The sequence below is a fragment of the Zootermopsis nevadensis genome, unplaced genomic scaffold, assembly GCF_977971745.1.
Source record: "Zootermopsis nevadensis isolate Lab colony 2312 unplaced genomic scaffold, Znev_1.0 Znev_ptg000011l, whole genome shotgun sequence".
NCBI classification, from domain to species: Eukaryota; Metazoa; Arthropoda; class Insecta; order Blattodea; family Termopsidae; genus Zootermopsis; species Zootermopsis nevadensis.
The window spans coordinates 9,337,411-9,356,990 of NW_028259143.1; the positions used below are offsets into that span (position 1 = coordinate 9,337,411).

The following is a 19,580-nucleotide window of genomic DNA, read 5'->3' on the forward strand; positions in this document are numbered from 1 at the left end:
GGATTTGCCTACCACATTACCTTTACCCTAACGCAGAAACGACTTAGAGACACTCGAAACCTCGTGCTGTCGAAGAATATGACCGTGTCTGAACCTATAAACAAACAGTTTCTGTAGACCTTATGGAAAACAGAGAAAATTTATTGAAGTAAATGATTGGCAGTTGCTGTTTACGTCATTGTTAATCAACCGCTTTACAATTTTCGGCAATTCGCAGATTGTAGGTAGCCGCGTGTTATCTGTACTGTATCCCAACTGGGAAACAGAATGTTTCGATACAATACTTTTATTTTCCGTCGTTACACAAGCTTGTTGTTAAAAATCATATAAAATTTCACATAAAATTGTTACATTTTAAAATTGACGACATGTTTCGATATACAATTCTATCATCGTCAGGTCTATCAAAATTAAAATTAAAATCTGGTGTATCTGTTGCTCTGCTTATATTGCTTTTGTTTTTATCCGTTTTTATTACATCTCAGGCTTCTTCCATTTAATTTTGGAGACGCGCCTGGGTGCCTATATCTGCAAAATCAATTTTAATTTTTATATCGTGATTCTGGATACCGACATAGGAAATGGAATAATATTACTCTAATTTTATATTAAGGAATTACTCAAATATATATCGTATTACAAGCAAAAGAAATGCAATCACAAAATATAAAGTATTATAACATACCGGGTTGTGTGTGAGGTGCGTGTCCGTTGTTATTGAATGGCAGACAGCAACTGAGTTGTAAGTTTCGTGTGTGGCTATTGTGGGTGAAAGTTGTTTAGGGGGTTGGGTCAATGGACTGTAGAATGTTAAATATCGGATTGTTCGTGTAAATGTTGCTGTCGTTTAATGCAAGGTTATGTTTATGTGTTCGTTGTATATGATATTTCTCTATGGTGTCTCTATGTGGTTTGTTTTGTATTATTTTTATAATGTCCATTGTATGTTCTATTTTGTTGTATGAATGTCCTGTGTTTAATATATGTTTTGCATATGCGAATGGTCTTTATTATGTTTTATTGCTGTAATATGCTCTTTATATCTTTGATTAAAGGTGCGTCCAGTTTGGCCTATATAGGTTAACGGGCAATCATTGCATTTTAACCTATATATGCCTGGTTTTTCGTATTGATTTGTTGTGTCTATTTGTGGTTTTTGTTTCAAGATGTTTTTTATAGTGTTTTTTGTTCTAAATGCTATTTTTATGTTATTTGTTTTAAATGTTTTTGTTATATATTTGGTTTCTTTTCCTATATATGTGAATGTGGCCCATTTGTTTTGTTTATTTTCGTTTCCGTCTTCATTTATGTTGTTTATATTGTTTATTTTATTTTTGGGTTTTAATTCATAATTATTATATCCGTTTTCTATTAGAATTTGTTTTATTGTGTTACATTCAATTTGTTTGTTTACTGTGGTTATGGGATATGTATTTTTTCTGTTTATTAAGTAGTTAATAGCCATCTGTTTATGTTCATTCGGATGGCATGAAGAGGCATGAATTATGGTGCTTGTATTTGTGGGCTTTCTGTATATTTTGAATTCGAAGTTATTTTCGTTTCGTATTATAGTTAGATCTAAATAATTTAATTTGTTATTTTGTTCTTTTTCTAAAGTGAATTGTATATTTTGATTTATGTTGTTAAATTCATTTAAAACATTTTTTATGTCTGTATTTTTTCCATCATAAATCATGAGTATATCGTCAACATATCTACTATAGTATTTAATTTGATATTTATTTAATATATTCACTATGTAATCATGCTCGAGATATTGTAAGAATATTTCAGATAATATGCTCGAGGTGGGAGCTCCCATGTTGACGATATACTCATGATTTATGATGGAAAAAATACAGACATAAAAAATGTTTTAAATGAATTTAACAACATAAATCAAAATATACAATTCACTTTAGAAAAAGAACAAAATAACAAATTAAATTATTTAGATCTAACTATAATACGAAACGAAAATAACTTCGAATTCAAAATATACAGAAAGCCCACAAATACAAGCACCATAATTCATGCCTCTTCATGCCATCCGAATGAACATAAACAGATGGCTATTAACTACTTAATAAACAGAAAAAATACATATCCCATAACCACAGTAAACAAACAAATTGAATGTAACACAATAAAACAAATTCTAATAGAAAACGGATATAATAATTATGAATTAAAACCCAAAAATAAAATAAACAATATAAACAACATAAATGAAGACGGAAACGAAAATAAACAAAACAAATGGGCCACATTCACATATATAGGAAAAGAAACCAAATATATAACAAAAACATTTAAAACAAATAACATAAAAATAGCATTTAGAACAAAAAACACTATAAAAAACATCTTGAAACAAAAACCACAAATAGACACAACAAATCAATACGAAAAACCAGGCATATATAGGTTAAAATGCAATGATTGCCCGTTAACCTATATAGGCCAAACTGGACGCACCTTTAATCAAAGATATAAAGAGCATATTACAGCAATAAAACATAATAAAGACCATTCAGCATATGCAAAGCATATATTAAACACAGGACATTCATACAACAAAATAGAACATACAATGGACATTATAAAAATAATACAAAACAAACCACATAGAGACACCATAGAGAAATATCATATACAACGAACACATAAACATAACCTTGCATTAAACGACAGCAACATTTACACGAACAATCCGATATTTAACATTCTACAGTCCATTGACCCAACCCCCTAAACAACTTTCACCCACAATAGCCACACACGAAACTTACAACTCAGTTATTATTTATTATTGACTGCAAATGGGTTTATACCCGGTGGCAGTGTCCTACAATAACATACAAAACAATGAGACAGAACAGAACAATGAGATACATCAACACAATGAGACAGAACAAAACAATAAACAAAAGGACACAACAAAAACAATAAGACACAATAAACAATGAGATACATCAACACAGAGACAGAACAAAACAATAAACAAAAGGACACAACAAAAACAATATGACACCCAAACAATGGGATACATCAACACAATGAGACACAACAAAACAATAAACAAAGGACACATCAAAAACAATAAGACACAATAAACAATGAGATACATCAACACAGAGACAGAACAAAACAATAAACAAAAGGACACAACAAAAACAATATGACACACAAACAATGGGATACATCAACACAATGAGACACAACAAAACAATAAACAAAGGACACAACAAAAACCATAAGACACAACATACAATGAGATACATCAACACAGAGACAGAACAAAACAATAAAAAAGGACACAACAAAAACAACACATCCCACTCAAAATCAACCAACTCATAAATTACAAAACCATCCAACCTCAAGTACTTAACTTAAAAAAAAGAACTTAATACCACCTAGACATAAGACAATAACTGTAATGTATTACAAACGTCATGAACTGATGCACTCACACAACAATACAATGAGACACAACAATACAACATACCACACTCAAAATAAAACATCTGACACACAATAAAAAAACACACATCCACTAATTAATCACAATACTTAAGAGTAGAATATAAAGTCCGCTCTCAGTACATGAAAATTTTATCCCAAAGAACTACAGCCCTTCATCACTTGGAGACTAAGACACTTCACTTCACTTATCACCATTTATTCCCAACTTAATAACCCTTACCTTGTAACTACTTTTCTGACCCTCTTTCTAAAGGTGCCTAATTTACAGGGGAAAGACTCTAGCACGCCTGGAGGTAATTGGTTCCAGCTTCTTATGGTCCTATTTACAAAGGAATATTTGCCTACATCCGTTCTTTGTTTCCTAGTCCTAATTTTCCGAGTATGATTGTCCCTGCCCAGGTAGCATGGCTTTAATAATCTATCCTCTATCATTTTCCAAGCCCGGCCCCCCGTGTATGCTTTGAAAAGGGCGCACATTCGGGCTATCAATCTACGCTGTGCCAATGTTTCCCAACCAGATTCGTTCGTGAAATTAGCAAATTTAGCCGCTCTCTTCTGCACCCGATTTAGTGCTCTTACCTGTCCTTCCCTGTAAGGGTCCCAACACACAGCTCCATATTCAAGTATCGGTCTCACTAGCGACGTATAAGCTAAACGTTTCGTATTGTTATTTCCCTTTTTTAGTATACGCATTACGAAATGGAGAGCCTTCCATGCTTTAATTAGTGTATAATTCACATGATCTGCCCAGCTCAGATCACTGCGAATAAGTATTCCTAAGTACTTAAAGCTATTTGCCTCTGGAATTAATTGATCCCCAAAAAAGTAACTCAGCTTATCCTTCACCCTAGCTCTATTGAAGCTGACTGCTTTACTTTTACCTGGATTTATCTTCATTTCATTGTCTACCGCCCATTCCCATAATCTATTCATATCTGTCTGTAACTTATCAATGTCACTACTATCCATTATTTTCCTGTATACTATACAATCATCAGCGAAAAGCCGTATATTTGAATCAATGTTTTTCCAAATATCATTAACATAAGCTAGGAATAGCAAGGGACCTAATACGCTCCCTTGCGGCACTCCTGACGTTACCCTGACTTCATGAGATAGCTGTCCTTCCACTCTTACTCTTTGCGAACGTCCTAAGAGAAATTCCTTTACCCATAACACTACCCTCAAGTCCACACCGGTTGCAGCAATTTTTGTAATCAGCCTATCGTGTGGGACTAAATCGAATGCCTTTGAGAAATCTATTATAACCGCATCAGTCCTGATTCCCTCGTCCAATGAATCAGCAACATCTTGACAAACCGTGACTACTTGACTTTCGCATGAGTACCCTGGTCTAAACCCATGTTGACCCTCATATAACCACTCACTCCTTTCCCAGACTTGCCTTAGATACCCTGCTATAACGTGCTCCATTTGCTTGCAAACCACCGAGGTTAAACTGACCGGTCTATAGTTCCCAACTACCGATCGATCTCCCCCTTTATAAATAGGGACCACTATAGCTTTCTTCCAGTCCCCTGGGATAGAATTGTTGTTCATCGTTACCTCCAGCAGACGCGCAAGGTATGGAATCATTGCTTCCCCACCTAACTTTAAAATTTCCCCGGGGATGCCATCTGGTCCGACGGATTTATTTTTCCCGATTGCTGCTATCCGTTTCCTTATGATATTGATACTAATGGTAAACGTTTTATCTGAATCTGTTGATTGATTGCTGTCTGCCATTCAATAACAACGGACACGCACCTCACACACAACCCGGTATGTTATAATACTTTATATTTTGTGATTGCATTTCTTTTGCTTGTAATGCGATATATATTTGAGTAATTCCTTAATATAAAATTAGAGTAATATTATTCCATTTCCTATGTCGGTATCCAGAATCACGATATAAAAATTAAAATTGATTTTGCAGATATAGGCACCCAGGCGCGTCTCCAAAATTAAATGGAAGAAGCCTGAGATGTAATAAAAACGGATAAAAACAAAAGCAATATAAGCAGAGCAACAGATACACCAGATTTTAATTTTAATTTTGATAGACCTGACGATGATAGAATTGTATATCGAAACATGTCGTCAATTTTAAAATGTAACAATTTTATGTGAAATTTTATATGATTTTTAACAACAAGCTTGTGTAACGACGGAAAATAAAAGTATTGTATTGAGGAACACAAGCATGATGCAATTAAGATATAAACTAAAAAAAAAAAAAAAAAAAAAAAGAATGTTTCGAATGTCAGCTTTTTGTAACCTCTGGGTTGAAGATTTGTGGGTTAGGTTAGGTTAGCAAATTGCGTTTTATCTCCCTTTTACGTTATAATCTTATGCCGATTTTACAACACGGAAGAATTCCAACAAATTATTCCGTGGGTCGAGGTCCTAATAAACAAAGGGGAAGACTTCATACACTGTATTGGTTTACATTCAAAATAAATGTTGTAAACATTTTTAAAAGTGACCCATCATATTGGATATGTAACAGGTCGCATCTATATTTTACGTTATGATTGTTTTCTGTAACTATCTCAGATATCTGTATATTTTGTTAATTATTAACGAAAAATTATAAATTTATGAAGGTCCTCAAGTGTATTTTTACCCTTGGTTATCTGAAAGCACAGTTTGAGTTCTTGATTCTAGTAACACTGCCGAATATGAAATATTATCAAACGTTTATTGAAGACACTTCTGATAAGTAGGTCGAGGGCAGATGGACCTAGGGGTTTGACCTTCCAGAGGCTTTGTATGCTTTGCTACTTATAAAGAACATCGCGTTATGATAACAAGAAATTGTTGAAGGACGAAAGGACGTGTGGTGATTATATGTCCTTGATTATAGTAGTCAGTCGAGATTATAAATTTAAATTATATAACGTGATGGTCTCTGTACGTCAACAATTTCTTTACACGCACTATTTTTAAATAGTACCAACTTTTGTCATGGTTGAATTTTCAGTAAAGTATTCAAAATTGTCCTACACTGATTTTCAGCTAGTGATGTTTCAGAAACCCCATAAAATGTGAAGTCGACGTTGTCGTTTGTGTAATATGTTTGATATAAAGTGTTATTATTATTTCACAGACAAACATTTTGTTAAAAGCGTCTTTGAATTTCTGCTTTGGTAATGCAATTTTTAATTTGTCCAACCAGAGACATTTCTGGTGGAAGTTATAGATGGTTATAATATTTCATACAAAATTCATATATACGGCCTAGTAACGAATTCAATTTTAAGAGCTTGAAACCTCTTGTTTCAAGGCTTAAACTAGTATTCGACTGGAATAATTGAGGAGACAATTAAAAAAAATACGTTGTGTGGACCGAAGTTCGAACCGGGCATTTATCAAATACAAACCAGATTCGTTACAGTTGCTCAGCATGGTGGTTACTTATAGACGCTGGAATGACGTAATGTACTTCGATTGATTAATCTTGCTTGACTTCAAGCGACGACACCCTCGTCCGCCTTTCACCTGGCGACATTGGATGACTGCAGCCCTGTAACTTACCTGTATTTATGCAGTCAACCTCTTTACAAAGAAATGATTAGTGAATATTCGGACCAATATGAAAGAGATTTGTGAGAATGTTAAACGTGCATAATTGTAAAGATAACGTACAAAACAGCTTCTCAAGGTTTTAAAATGTTAGGAAAAGAATAATATGTAAATACTGAGCCTCCGACACAGTTTTAAATTAATTTAGAAACTATTGGAAAGTGTGAATGTAAGATGACATGAAATTAGGTTATAAAGAAGAAGCCTGTTGAGTCCATGTCTAAGCTAAAACAGGATTTTATAAAAAATTTAAAATAAAAGGGGTTCATCAATAATTATATACACACTATAGAGCAGTAATTGGCAATTTTTTTTCCCACCCGCAGAACACCCTGAAATGTCAAGACACGTGACGGCACACCACAAAATGTCTCCTCATAAAATATTTAATTTTTTCTCGAGGGGTCATATGTGTTTTCTTCATTTTATCATTACAGACATTATGCATTCTAATAGATCGATCAAAATGATGATGGGTAGACGAAGACTATCTTGGGTTCGATAGGAGAAAGTTGTAAAGGTCCAGCCATGATTTGTGTACGATGTTTTTAATGGGCCAACTAAAATGAAATTCTTTCATTAAGTTTAGTGCAACTCATTATTAAGATTCTGAGGCATATTAAATCCTGACAACAGATACTCGTGCGAGGAACGGAATTACATTCTTTAACCCTTTGAAATCGAAGTTCCTCTGACTCTTTTCTTTACAAAGATCAGTTCACACATTTCTCTTAAACCGCCGTATCATCTTAAAATATTTTCTGGTTTTTACGCGCCCTACCCTTCTTAATTTGTTATCCATATTAAACTTCTTACGTCTCGTTTCTTTCTCTATAAATTTAGTTGGCACAGCTTCGCCAAAAAAATAAATAAACAAAACTTGTAAGGACCCCTTTAAACGTAATTTACGTCATACCAGCATACCTTGTGATGACGTAACTGTTTTGAGTTTGGAAATAGCTCGTTGACATAGAACAGATGAATAAAGGTAACCTTGAAGATTACCTTATCTGGCCTCCGACTCAACAGGCGAACTTTTGTGATTGTGGTAGACGTGTAGTTGTTCAAACCTTGCAGATATTTTTGCACGCTAAATATCGTAACTGACAATGAGATAGCTTCACCAGGCTACACTACGAAACAGCTTGAAGGTTGAACATGTATCACGTACAGGAACGTAAGTAGACTTTTGCTTCACTCGTGTCCTGTAAACAAAACAAAACAAAGCAGCTGTCGCTGAACAACTGAACGACGAGCCAAACAGGTATTCAGAATAATCCACCATTTCTGTTTGCTAGTTCGTAATAAATGTATTAATTTATTCTATGTTTCCTTTCGGTTTCGTGTTGCAGATTTCGGGCCACGACTCCCTAGTTTTATACCTCCAACTCATGATTTACATCCATTTATGTATCTTTCTTGACCAATTGTATTTATCTGTAAACCATTTCATTTTTTAAAACCATTATGCACGTTCGTGATTCTATTTTTATTTTAATTATCTTAGCAGTCTGTAATTAATTATCAGTGGTCTACATTTAGTCTAGTTTATAACTTATTAGCTACTCCATGTTTATTATCGACATTTGCTTGGATTTGGATTTACAGCCTGCTTATTGCCCTAAAACTTTTTACAGTTTTAACCTGGTATTTTAAGACCTACGAGGTGCGATCGGAAAGTTTCAAGACTGTGTCAATAGAGGGCGAACCGGATGTAGTACGAGCTTCTGCCGCTAGGGGGTGCGGCCTACATTCATAGTGAATCAGTGTGCCAGCCGGCATCATCGAATTAGCATTTGTTTCTTAGTTACGGGCGTTTTGGTAGTGCATTACACCGACCCTCCTGCGATTTCGGAATGGCGTATTTTCATGAACAAATCAAATTTTGCCAAAGACTCGCCAAAACGGCTACGGAAACCTATGAAATGCTAAAGCAAGCATTTGGGGAGTCCGCAATGGGCATTCACGTTTTAAAAATGGCCTAACCTCTGTCGATGATGACGAGCGTTCTGGACGACCATCTTCGAGCACAACGCCCGAAAATGTTACGAAGATTCGGCAGGCCATTCACGAAGATCGACGTCGTACCATCAACGACTTGTGCGACATTGTTGGGATAGGCTATGGGACCTGTCAGCTGATTCTAAAGGAAGAACTCCACATGCGACGCATCATGACAACGTGCCAGCGCACACCGCCCTCAAAGTTCGGCCTCAAACACCATGGCCGTCATCCCGCACCCTCCTTATTCGCCGTGTGACTTCTTCCTCTTCCCAAAGATGAAAATTCAGCTAAAGGGAAGGAGATTTGAGACGATAGAAGAGATTCAGGCAGAATCGCAGATGGTGCTTGACAGGCTGACAAAGAAAGATTTCCAGGGATGCTTCCAGGCTTGGCAGCGGCGCTGGGATCGTTGTGTTCACTCCCAGGGGAACTACTTCGAGGGTGATGGATGAATTTAATACCTGAGATAAGTGTATGGGTTTTTATAGGCGCAGTCTAGAAACTTTCCGATCGCACCTCGTATATCCCATTTTTCATTATTTTTATCAATATGTGACACACTTCTATGCTAATGTTCTCTATTCCTGTATGACATTTTATAATTAATACTTACGTAATGTTTAAAAGGAGACGCAGCCCATGTGGAAGAAACTGGCTTAAGATAAATTGTTGAAAGTAGTGGTCATTATTTCCGCCCTCAAATGTACATTATAAATTATGTTACCGGAAACCGATTCTATTGTCCCTGTATGTATGGCGACATCTGATTGTAATAAACTTAAATAACAGGAAACATTTTTTCAGTGGACCGCACCTCCTCGTGAACGTGCTGTATTTTATGTTGTCTTTAGTGCGAATTATTTAAGAGGAAGTTGTATGGCGTTTTGTGATGAAATATTCAGTGTTGTGTTTTTTTTTATTAGTTTTGGGTTTGTTTTATAAATGCATTGTCATTTTGTGTTCGGAGAACCTGTCGAGGCTTCAAGTGCCGATTTTTTTATAGACATTGCGGTGATGTGCCAACTTTACGCAGGCAAATATACCTTTATCTCAGGAAGTATTTATTACAGGACTGTAAACTGTTATATTATGGAAATTACTATCACTACTACTTGTCTGCTTTTATAGACTTGAACTAATGTCATTATGGTGACAAATAGTGTATTTGCATTATTGCAAAGTGTTGTAGAGCATTGCAGAAGACGTTCTTGAGAAAAATGTACATAAATTTGTAAAAATCTACTATCGCCTTTACAGAAGGTACAATCTCCCCTTCTAACTCGTTACAGCGAGTACTATTTTTATTTTAATGTAAATACGGCACTAAAAAGTATCGAAATACTTCGACTTTACATATTACAGATCAGCTAATTTTCTTTCATAATCAGTAATTGTAATAATTTACTTGTTTAAAATTAACAAACAGCGCTGGGGACAGAATTTTGACTTAATAGAGAAATTATCGGCATAGATAAAATATAATTTTATAATTTGTGTTATTCACCAGTTGTTATTACGGTGATCAAATCAAAGAGGATCAGATGGTGAAGTCATGAAGCATGCATGGGGAAATCAGAAATATGTACACATTTTCCGTCTGAAAATCTGAAGAATAGATACTACTTGATGAATCGAGCTGCAGATGGGAGGATACTATTAAAATTGATCTTGAAGAAACAGGGTATGAGTTTGTGGACTGGGTTTTTATAGTTCAGGTTACGTTCTGTGCCTGACGTGTGATGTCGATGATGAAGTCTGATTCCATAAAAGACGAAGGATTTCTCGTCTAGATGGCCGACCATTAACTGTTAAAGGAAAACTGTGCCCAATCTTTACAGTATATCTCATGTTCTGTTCTGCAGAGTCAAATGTTATCGCATCACCAGACATATAAGTGGAAGGGCAAACAAAGAACAAATCTTTGCACCGCGTCAACACATGACAGTTGTATGGCGACTAGAAGCATGTTATTATCTGTCGCGTGGTAAAAGAGTCACAAGTACTTGGGTTAAAATCTGGCTATGATTCTGTCCGTCATTTGAACCATAGATTAGGAATAAATATACAATTATATTTTTGTATGATGAAATACATTTGTTGTGATGAAATTGTGTGGTATAGTACATACCACACAGATGTCCCTATCGTTAGACAGCTGGTCAGGTTAGAAACTACAGAGTGAAGGGTATTTTGGAAAATTTTGTTTCATACGTCATTTATTAACATTAATTATCTTAATCTCCACGTGACGTTCCTAATAAATTGTCCAAAATGGCTGTCGGTGGACGGCCAGTTCTCATCAGCTAGCGCGCAACAAAGTAACGGACTGGTTACCCAGCAACCCGGAGGATGAGAACAGAGATTGTTCTCAAAACGTTGGCAGAAGATTTGGTTTATTCTCCGTTCAGCCACCTGACGCGGCTTGCAGCCCGGGAATCTTTCATCCACTCTAAGATTCATTACCGTGTTAACAACCCGTTGAAAACCATGTTTTGGGGTCTTTTACCCAGGACTAGACGTTACTGCGTTATTCTCTTTACATTATCAACAGTAAAATTAACGATAGTGTTGCCACGTTGACATGACAGCGGAAGAGGTATGTATTTCTAGAATTTCCTTCTGCTTTCCTCCAACTCCGGGAACGTATCCCCCTTTTTTATCATACCACTTTGGCAACATCACCGAAACGTCTTACTTTTGAAAGCGTAAAGAATGTAGTGCCTTAATGGATTGTCTTTGGTAAAAAGAAATTTAGCAATTAAGATTGGAAATATCATTTGCAAGAACTTTCCGTCTTTACATTTTTCCGTATTTGCCAAATAGCAGAGCTCCTGTAGTCCTGCGTTTATGGGGTACTCTGTATATTTGCGTATCGTCTTACGAGACAATTATCTCTGATCATAATTATTATGTTATTATGATGTTAGACAAAATAACTCACTACATAGACCTAAAGTTCAGTGTTTCGCTTGATCAGCCATTCGGTGAGAGTTACGTAATTAGCTATATTAAAATTTGACACATGCTTTGTATGTCTTCTTTTTTATAAATACAGTGCCGTAGAATCTTATATAAGACCATGAAGCCAAATCTGACGTCTGGTATCATAAATGTAGTATTAAAACACTTCGTACTTCGTAGTAGCATTCAAAGGTTATATAAACCAACCACTTTTACCACTAATATTGACTTTCCTATGTCAAACGGGTTTCTTCCCCATGAATCCATCATTAGTGGCTTTGTATGTACATATTTGATTCAATATATAAATATGGAGTGTTTACAGTTGTAGACAGGTTGGTAAGACGACTGTCGTAAGAAGTGAAGACGAAGGAGGATTACAGGATAACGAAGTGTATTTCAGCCGGGGATGCGCAGGTTGTGCCAAATGGTTCCGCTAATTGAATACGTTCTGATTTTTTTGTTTTCTTATGTTGTATTGCCGAAATTTTGTAACTTTTTTCGTCGCCTTTTCCTTCCACGCAGTCAAGTCAAGTCAAAAAAAAACCTGTACCTCCTATTTGTGTTTTAGTTAGCCCACTTGTCATCATCATCGTCATCTTGTATCAAGGATTGGGCCCTTGAACTTGTCTTATTAGTCTTTTTTAGTTTCTTGGAGTAGCAGGTGGCAAGCCTGCTGCCTCCGCACAATTTCTACTAATTCCTTATTTGTCTGCTAGATCCCTTTAGTAGCAAATCAGAAGTGATATGGGTGAGAAATGGCCGCTGAATTTTGCTTACGAACCATCTCGTTCATGCTCGTAAATCTACGACATTGAATCGCCGGATTTACTTCCCTCCGAAAGAAGTTGTACTACGGAATTTTACATTGGGCTACTTGGATTATAATTAATCAAAATTCATTACAATTTGGAGGGGGAGAGTGTCCACGTCATTAGAACGGTTGAGGAACGCTGAGTTAGCTTATTTATAATCCACTCCTAATATAGTACCCAATGTCACGCCACGCTTGAGTGCGATAAAAAGAGTGAAATTTACGTTTTGACGGTGGCGGCTGTGTTAGCAAGAAATCCAAACGATGCCCTGAAGTGATCTGGCGGAATCGAGTTTATATATCTTTTAGAGTCTGAGATAGACGGTCGGTTTTTGGTAGGAATCTGACTACAAACTGAGTAAGATTTCAGATTCTGACGGCGGTGAGTCCGAAGATGGCTGTCTTCTGGTCTCCAGCGCCGTGTAATGTGGTAGACGTTTACCGACGTTTTAAAGGTTCTTACTGCCCGCATAATCATGGCTGAGTTATTCTATTAGAATTTTCGAATTAGGCAATTGACTAAAGTGTTAATCATGTTGACAATAACAATATAATAAAAATAATAGCAATATGATAATTACGATTCTAATAATTATAAAAATATTAATAATATGATGTTGATTAAAATTATTTTGAGAGAAAAGCGAATGTGTGTGTGTCTGTATATATATATATATATATATATATATACACATACACACACGAGGTGCGATCGGAAAGTTTCAAGACTGTGTCAATAGAGGGCGAACCGGATGTAGTACGAGCTTCTGCCGCTAAGAGGTTGGACCTACATTCATAGTGAATCAGTGTGCCAGCCGGCATCATCGAATTAGCATTTGTTTCTTAGTTACCGGCGTTTTGGTAGTGCATTACACCGACCCTCATGCGATTTCGGAATGGCGTGTGCATCAAATTTTGCCAAAGACTCGCCAAAACGGCTACGGAAACCTATGAAATGCTAAAGCAAGCATTTGGGGAGTCCGCAATGGGTCGTGCACAAACTTTTGTGTGGCATTCACGTTTTAAAAATGGCCGAACCTCTGTCGATGATGACGAGCGTTCTGGACGACCATCTTCGAGCACAACGCCCGAAAATGTTACGAAGATTCGGCAGGCCATTCACGAAGATCGACGTCGTACCATCAACGACTTGTGCGACATTGTTGGGATAGGCTATGGGACCTGTCAGCTGATTCTAAAGGAAGAACTCCACATGCGACGCATCATAACAACGCGCCAGCGCACACCGCCCTCAAAGTTCGGCAGTTTTTGGCCTCAAACACCATGGCCGTCATCCCGCACCCTCCTTATTCGCCGTGTGACTTCTTCCTCTTCCCAAAGATGAAAATTCAGCTAAAGGGAAGGATATTTGAGACAATAGAAGAGATTCAGGCAGAATCGCAGATGGTGCTTGACAGGCTGACAAAGAAAGATTTCCAGGGATGCTTCCAGGCTTGGCAGCGGCGCTGGGATCGTTGTGTTCACTCCCAGGGGAACTACTTCGAGGGTGATGGATGAATTTAATACCTGAGATAAGTGAATGGGTTTTTATAGGCGCAGTCTAGAAACTTTCCGATCGCACCTCGTATATATATATATATACACACACACACACACATATACACACACACATATATACGGTGGTCTAGCGGTTAGAACGCTGGCCTTGTAATCCAAGGGGGTCTCGGGTTCGATTCCCGGCGGTGCCCGAATTTATAACTTGTGCCGGGCAAGGCCGTGGTCTAGGCAACACGGAGTTTTCCTCCGGGGGCTTCCCCGGTTTCTCCGTGGCATCCCAACAATTACTCCATTCACACACAGAAGAAGGCAATGGCAAACCACTTCTGGATCATCTGCCAAGAACGTATATGAACAGGTCCCAGTCCCAGAAAAGGATGGAAGGATCCTGTTCATATGGACCTGTCGTCAGACAGAACACTAAATAAATAATATATATATATATATATATATATATATATATATATATGGACTGAAATGCTAATGAGGTTAGTTGCACCTTTTTCTCGTAACTTATCTTTGTGAAATTGTTTTGCATTATTTAAAAGGATGTGAATGAAGATTATAAATGTTGCGGAGATGTTGCGATAACGCGATTGATGAACAGATTAAGTACATTCGTACATACCTTTTGGGAAAGCGATTAAGGAGTATTCCTTTACTAGACCTTTATCTTATTAAGTCATGATAGCTTATGTGCTCAAGTAAATAAATTATCTTTGCGCTTTTATGGGAGTTGGCTTTAGACATGAGGAATTATAATGCCCTACCTTTAATTGTAGATACAGTAGAAATCGACGCGTTTTTGTGTAGACGTGTGCCGAATACTGCATACTCTAACAACACCAAACGTTACTACCTGACGTCTTGGCAGGGAGACTCAGGTGTCAAATATGGGCCCGAAGACGGGCTGTCATGACAGATTTTTATAGTTTTCTCAGTCACTACCAAGTATATACTAGGACAGTACCTCAAATTGAACCAGGACCACATATTTTCCAATGTATTAATCTCCCCTTCATTGGACGATTTTTTTCTAAGCTATGGAAAGCGTCGTTGAGCAATGAATAAAATAGAAAAATAAAAAAAATAATTGACTGATATCATCTTGAGTCAGAGGTAGGCGATAGATTCATTGCCAAACTGTCTGTTATGCGTATTGTTTAGCACAAGCTAAGAGAAGTTGAAGGACAAGAACTGTAGTGTAGAAATGCCGTGAAAAGTAAACTGTAGATCGTGTGTAGAAGCAACATTAACGTCATCTGACTTGTAGGGTCTACTTATAAGCAGTACAAAGAAGACACTTCATGTATCAGATCCTGGAAAAACCACATCTTTAGAAAAATCCTATATGTGAAACTTGAAAACAGAAACCCACGATGTTTAATCACAAAACCACTAAAATCTCATATCCTCCCAGAAGATAGAGGCTGTATGCTCCTCCGATGATAAGATCTTCAGGAAATAAGAGGTGTGAGGACTTAATTGATCTGTATCAGTGTATTTACTGGTGATTGAGTGTTGAGAACATCGTTATCAGTGTTGGAAAAGCCCGAGTACGCCCTGCTCGCCTGATTTGGCCTAATGTCACTAAAGTTTCCTTGCAGACTGTTAACTTTATCACAATGTGACGACAGTACTGAAAGGGCTTTTGAAAAACGACGACTTTGAAAAGTATTTTCAGACACGGCAGAGACTTTAGAATGTGTGTTTAAATTCAGCGACTACAACTTTTAACTGTGATAGTTGGTGGCTGTAGTGCTAGACGTACGTATATTCAGAAAGTGTTTGACTTCGCAGTTCATGTTTTACAAAAGACAATACACGGAAATGTTTTTACCTCATTTTATCATTTACATACTGTGGAAATTTTCCGTTGTCGTGTTCGGCTACTTTTATGCATTCGTCTTAGAGAACATTCATAACAAGGCTGTGAAGTTGTTGTATACACTGAAGATCCAAAGGTGTTCTTTACGCTAACGATGCTATTTATCTGATGGGTTTTGCCATGTTACAGAATGTGGAGTACCACTGAACAGCAAAAGTAATACAGAAGACTTTTTATGTTTTTGTTCTTCACAGTGTTAGCCGGGCTAACACGGTTAACATGAACGCTTCGCACCTGTAACATCGAATACCGTGGTCGCATATATCAATTGTAATCTTATCGAGTGTCACAAATGCATAGAAGTTGTTTATCACTGACGTGGTCATTACATAACATTGTAATGTGCAATTGTCATTTGTTGACGACAGAGTTAAATAAATATAACATAGAATGTACGAAAGACGGAAATGTTTCGCATGTCACAATGAGCATGTTTTTTTTTTGTTTTTTTTTTTTGCATATAGACATACCGTACTGAAATATGTGTGTCGTGTAGTATGAACGTACTGCTACTGATTTTCCATTCTGCAATTATTAGCTATGCTGCCTTCTTCATGTTAGTAAAATTGTGATTTGCGTTGTCTGCAAGATGTCAGTTGTCTTGATTCAGATTTTATTTTATTCTCCTAAAAGGCGTCTTTCAATGAAGTGACAATAGGTATGCCTCTGTGTAATATAACCTGTTTAGGTGGACTTCTCCAGTGCCCCTTGGTAAGTTAACGCTAAAGATGTTACCCGGATTCTAATCACAAGTTTGGGTCTACTCACATCTTGTCTCGTAGGCAAAACCTGCTTCAAGATATAGCAGGGACATATACTGTTTCGTCCACAACGTGTTAGTCTTTTAAGCAGAGACTATCATTGTGTCTACCGGGATAATGGGTCTAAGGGGTCATGGGCACAGCTCAGTTCAATACTTCACCTATTCTAAGTAGGAATATGAATGTATTTTAATCACCGGATGTCTTGTAATAGTCGAGAATACAAAAATGTAGCAGTCATCATGCGTCAGTTAGTATCGCTTTAAATGTGTGTCATGTTTATTAAGAATTGAAGGCAAGTGCTAAGTGTAGAAAAACTAGGCTCAAAATCACGCAAAATTTATTTTTTTCACGAGTTATTTAACGATGCTGTATTTGGTGATGTAATGTCGCTGACCCAAGTTAGGAAAGTAGTTATGAAGAATTGGAACATAAAATCAATGTTTAATCAGTTACCTATCTACCGTATGAACTCTTTGTTAATGAGTTACAGTCGCAACGCAGGGGGAGGGGTTGCAGGTTGTTGTGTTCTGGGTTGTGACACTGTGTAGTCGTAATTGATGCGACATGTTTACTCCGAGATGTTGCAAGACTAAACGGTGTCACAACCCAGAAGACCACAGTGCACGTTTTCACCACCTCAAAAATCTCATCAACGAGAGAAGATATTGTTATCCGGAACTAGGAAGGAAATTTTCCATGAAATTGGTGATATTGGGGGTTAGAGTATGCGTTCAGTGGTGAGTTTTTGTGAACTCGTTAAAAAATCTTCGTGTTCCATAAAATGCCGAACATTTCTTGGTTAAAAGAAACTGTCGCCGTTTGGTGCAATGGTCTTTCAACCCGCGAGTCCAAACAAGGAGTGAATGTGACCCCAGGTTGAGAACCCCAGCTGATACTTTGAGTGTTTGCGATTGGCTAGTTTTCTCTGTTCGCATACTTTGTAGGAGGAAAGATTACAATGTAATTAGTTAAGGATTTTTTAACTTTCGATATGCATGATTGTTAAAGCGATGCTTCGTGTTATAACGGTCTGTACTCCGAAGAAGTGTGAGTAAAATGAGTAATTAGGCGTTATAATAATTCAATTTGGAGTGTTTGCCAACAGCAGTGGAGATTTTATTGAAATAGCAGCCGTCCTGAATGCTCGTATATTGATGAAAGATATCTAGAAGGTACCTGTTTTTGGTTTATCACCTCTGAAGGCTTATTTTATCAGTACCAAAAGTGGTCGAGAGTTTCAAAGTTTGTTCAAGTTCTGGGGATCCCGGGTTTGGATCTTGCGCTTGAGGTTTCTGTGGTTTGCCTCAGTATCTACAGGAAAATTTTGGCGGTACCTTAAATGGCCGCTTCCTGGTCCTTCTCAAGAGAAAAATAAATTGTTATTCCGCCTTGAAAACTTATTTATTTGCGTACAAGGCAATCAGGATTATTTTATGTTTTAGTGACAGCAATGCGTTAAGACATGGTTTTTCAGCTAGGTGTGTCATTGCGGCAAATTACATATGTGGATATTTTCAGACAAAAAACAATATCTCTTGTGAGGATACTTTCGTTATGCGTGAACGTTTTTAAACTATTTATATGTATTTAATAGCGTCAAATTGTTTTGTTTAAATTACATGTTTGGTACTTTACCTGTTATAGACTCTTTGCTGTTGGCAAACAAACGAATAAATTTAATTATTTTTATTCTCAAGTAATCTCATTCTTTTAGGTTTTACAGTGCATGCTAAATGTCCAGCACTTATTATCATACTAGATGTGATCACCCTAATTAAACCTGTAAAGAGTGAAATTCATCATTCGCAACCTTATTAGGTACAATACAGTGCTATATAACCTTTCCAGTTAATAAAACGTCATTGAGTGACCCAAGAGTCTAATGTTTGACAACGCTTTATGAACTGGCTCGTGTAACTGTAGGACGATTACGAATGCATAATTGGAAGAAAGTGTACGAGACGTATTTTAGGTTTGTATTCCAGTATTTGGCTGGGTGACTGAGTAAAATCAAGGAAATCTCCACAGTGTAAGCTTCGTATGTTGCATAAAAACAATGAAGTTAATCGATAGAAAAAATTATCTCGGCCTCTGATTGGCATTGTGCTGTCGGTAAATTTCAGGCTTCCGGGTTTGTTGGTTTTCAATGGAAGATACATGAGGAGTTTAGCTTTGCTTGTACTAACACACACACACACACACACACACACACACACATATATATATATTCTTATTTTTATAATTACATCTAAAAATGTGATGTGAAATATAATGTGTATGTTTGGTAATATTGTTTAAATTGTGTGCATTTTTGTGGTTTCTTATTCATCTAATGATTTGTTTTCAGATGGCGATACTGAGGATCATGTGAACAAAACTAAAATAACTGAGTTCGGTCCGTCCAAAACAGTTTTTTGATAATTCTGTAAATGAACGTGAAGTTAAACCATTTTCTTGTGCAGTTTAATCAGATTCTCGTTTAAAAAGTCTCCACCTGCATCGCAGTGATCATATTTCGCCCACTGGTAGGTTGTTGTTGCCATCTGGTGGCTGT

At 36.8% G+C, this 19,580-nt stretch overlaps 1 protein-coding gene and 1 long non-coding RNA gene across 3 annotated transcripts in view; one reads left to right on the forward strand and one right to left on the reverse strand.

Annotated features, from left to right (window-relative positions):
- ppl (glycine cleavage system H protein, mitochondrial) overlaps positions 1-19,514 on the forward strand; it is a 38,890-nt gene extending 19,376 nt beyond the window's left edge. Inside the window, exon 6 of one of the 2 annotated variants that reach the window (XR_015534726.1) lies at positions 19,374-19,514. Coding sequence is in view for 1 of the 2 variants with exons in the window: in XM_087347250.1 (XP_087203376.1) it covers positions 19,374-19,444 (71 nt within the window). In the remaining variant the exon portion in view is untranslated. The remainder of the gene's footprint in view (positions 1-19,373) is intronic. The other variant, XM_087347250.1, reaches the window with a different exon arrangement.
- Positions 282-990, reverse strand: LOC147874046 (uncharacterized). Its single transcript, XR_015534729.1, has 2 exons — positions 686-990; positions 282-528 (listed from the first exon to the last, which is right to left on the reverse strand). It is a non-coding gene; the product is annotated as an uncharacterized LOC147874046 (long non-coding RNA).
- Positions 19,515-19,580: the final 66 nt, after the last annotated feature.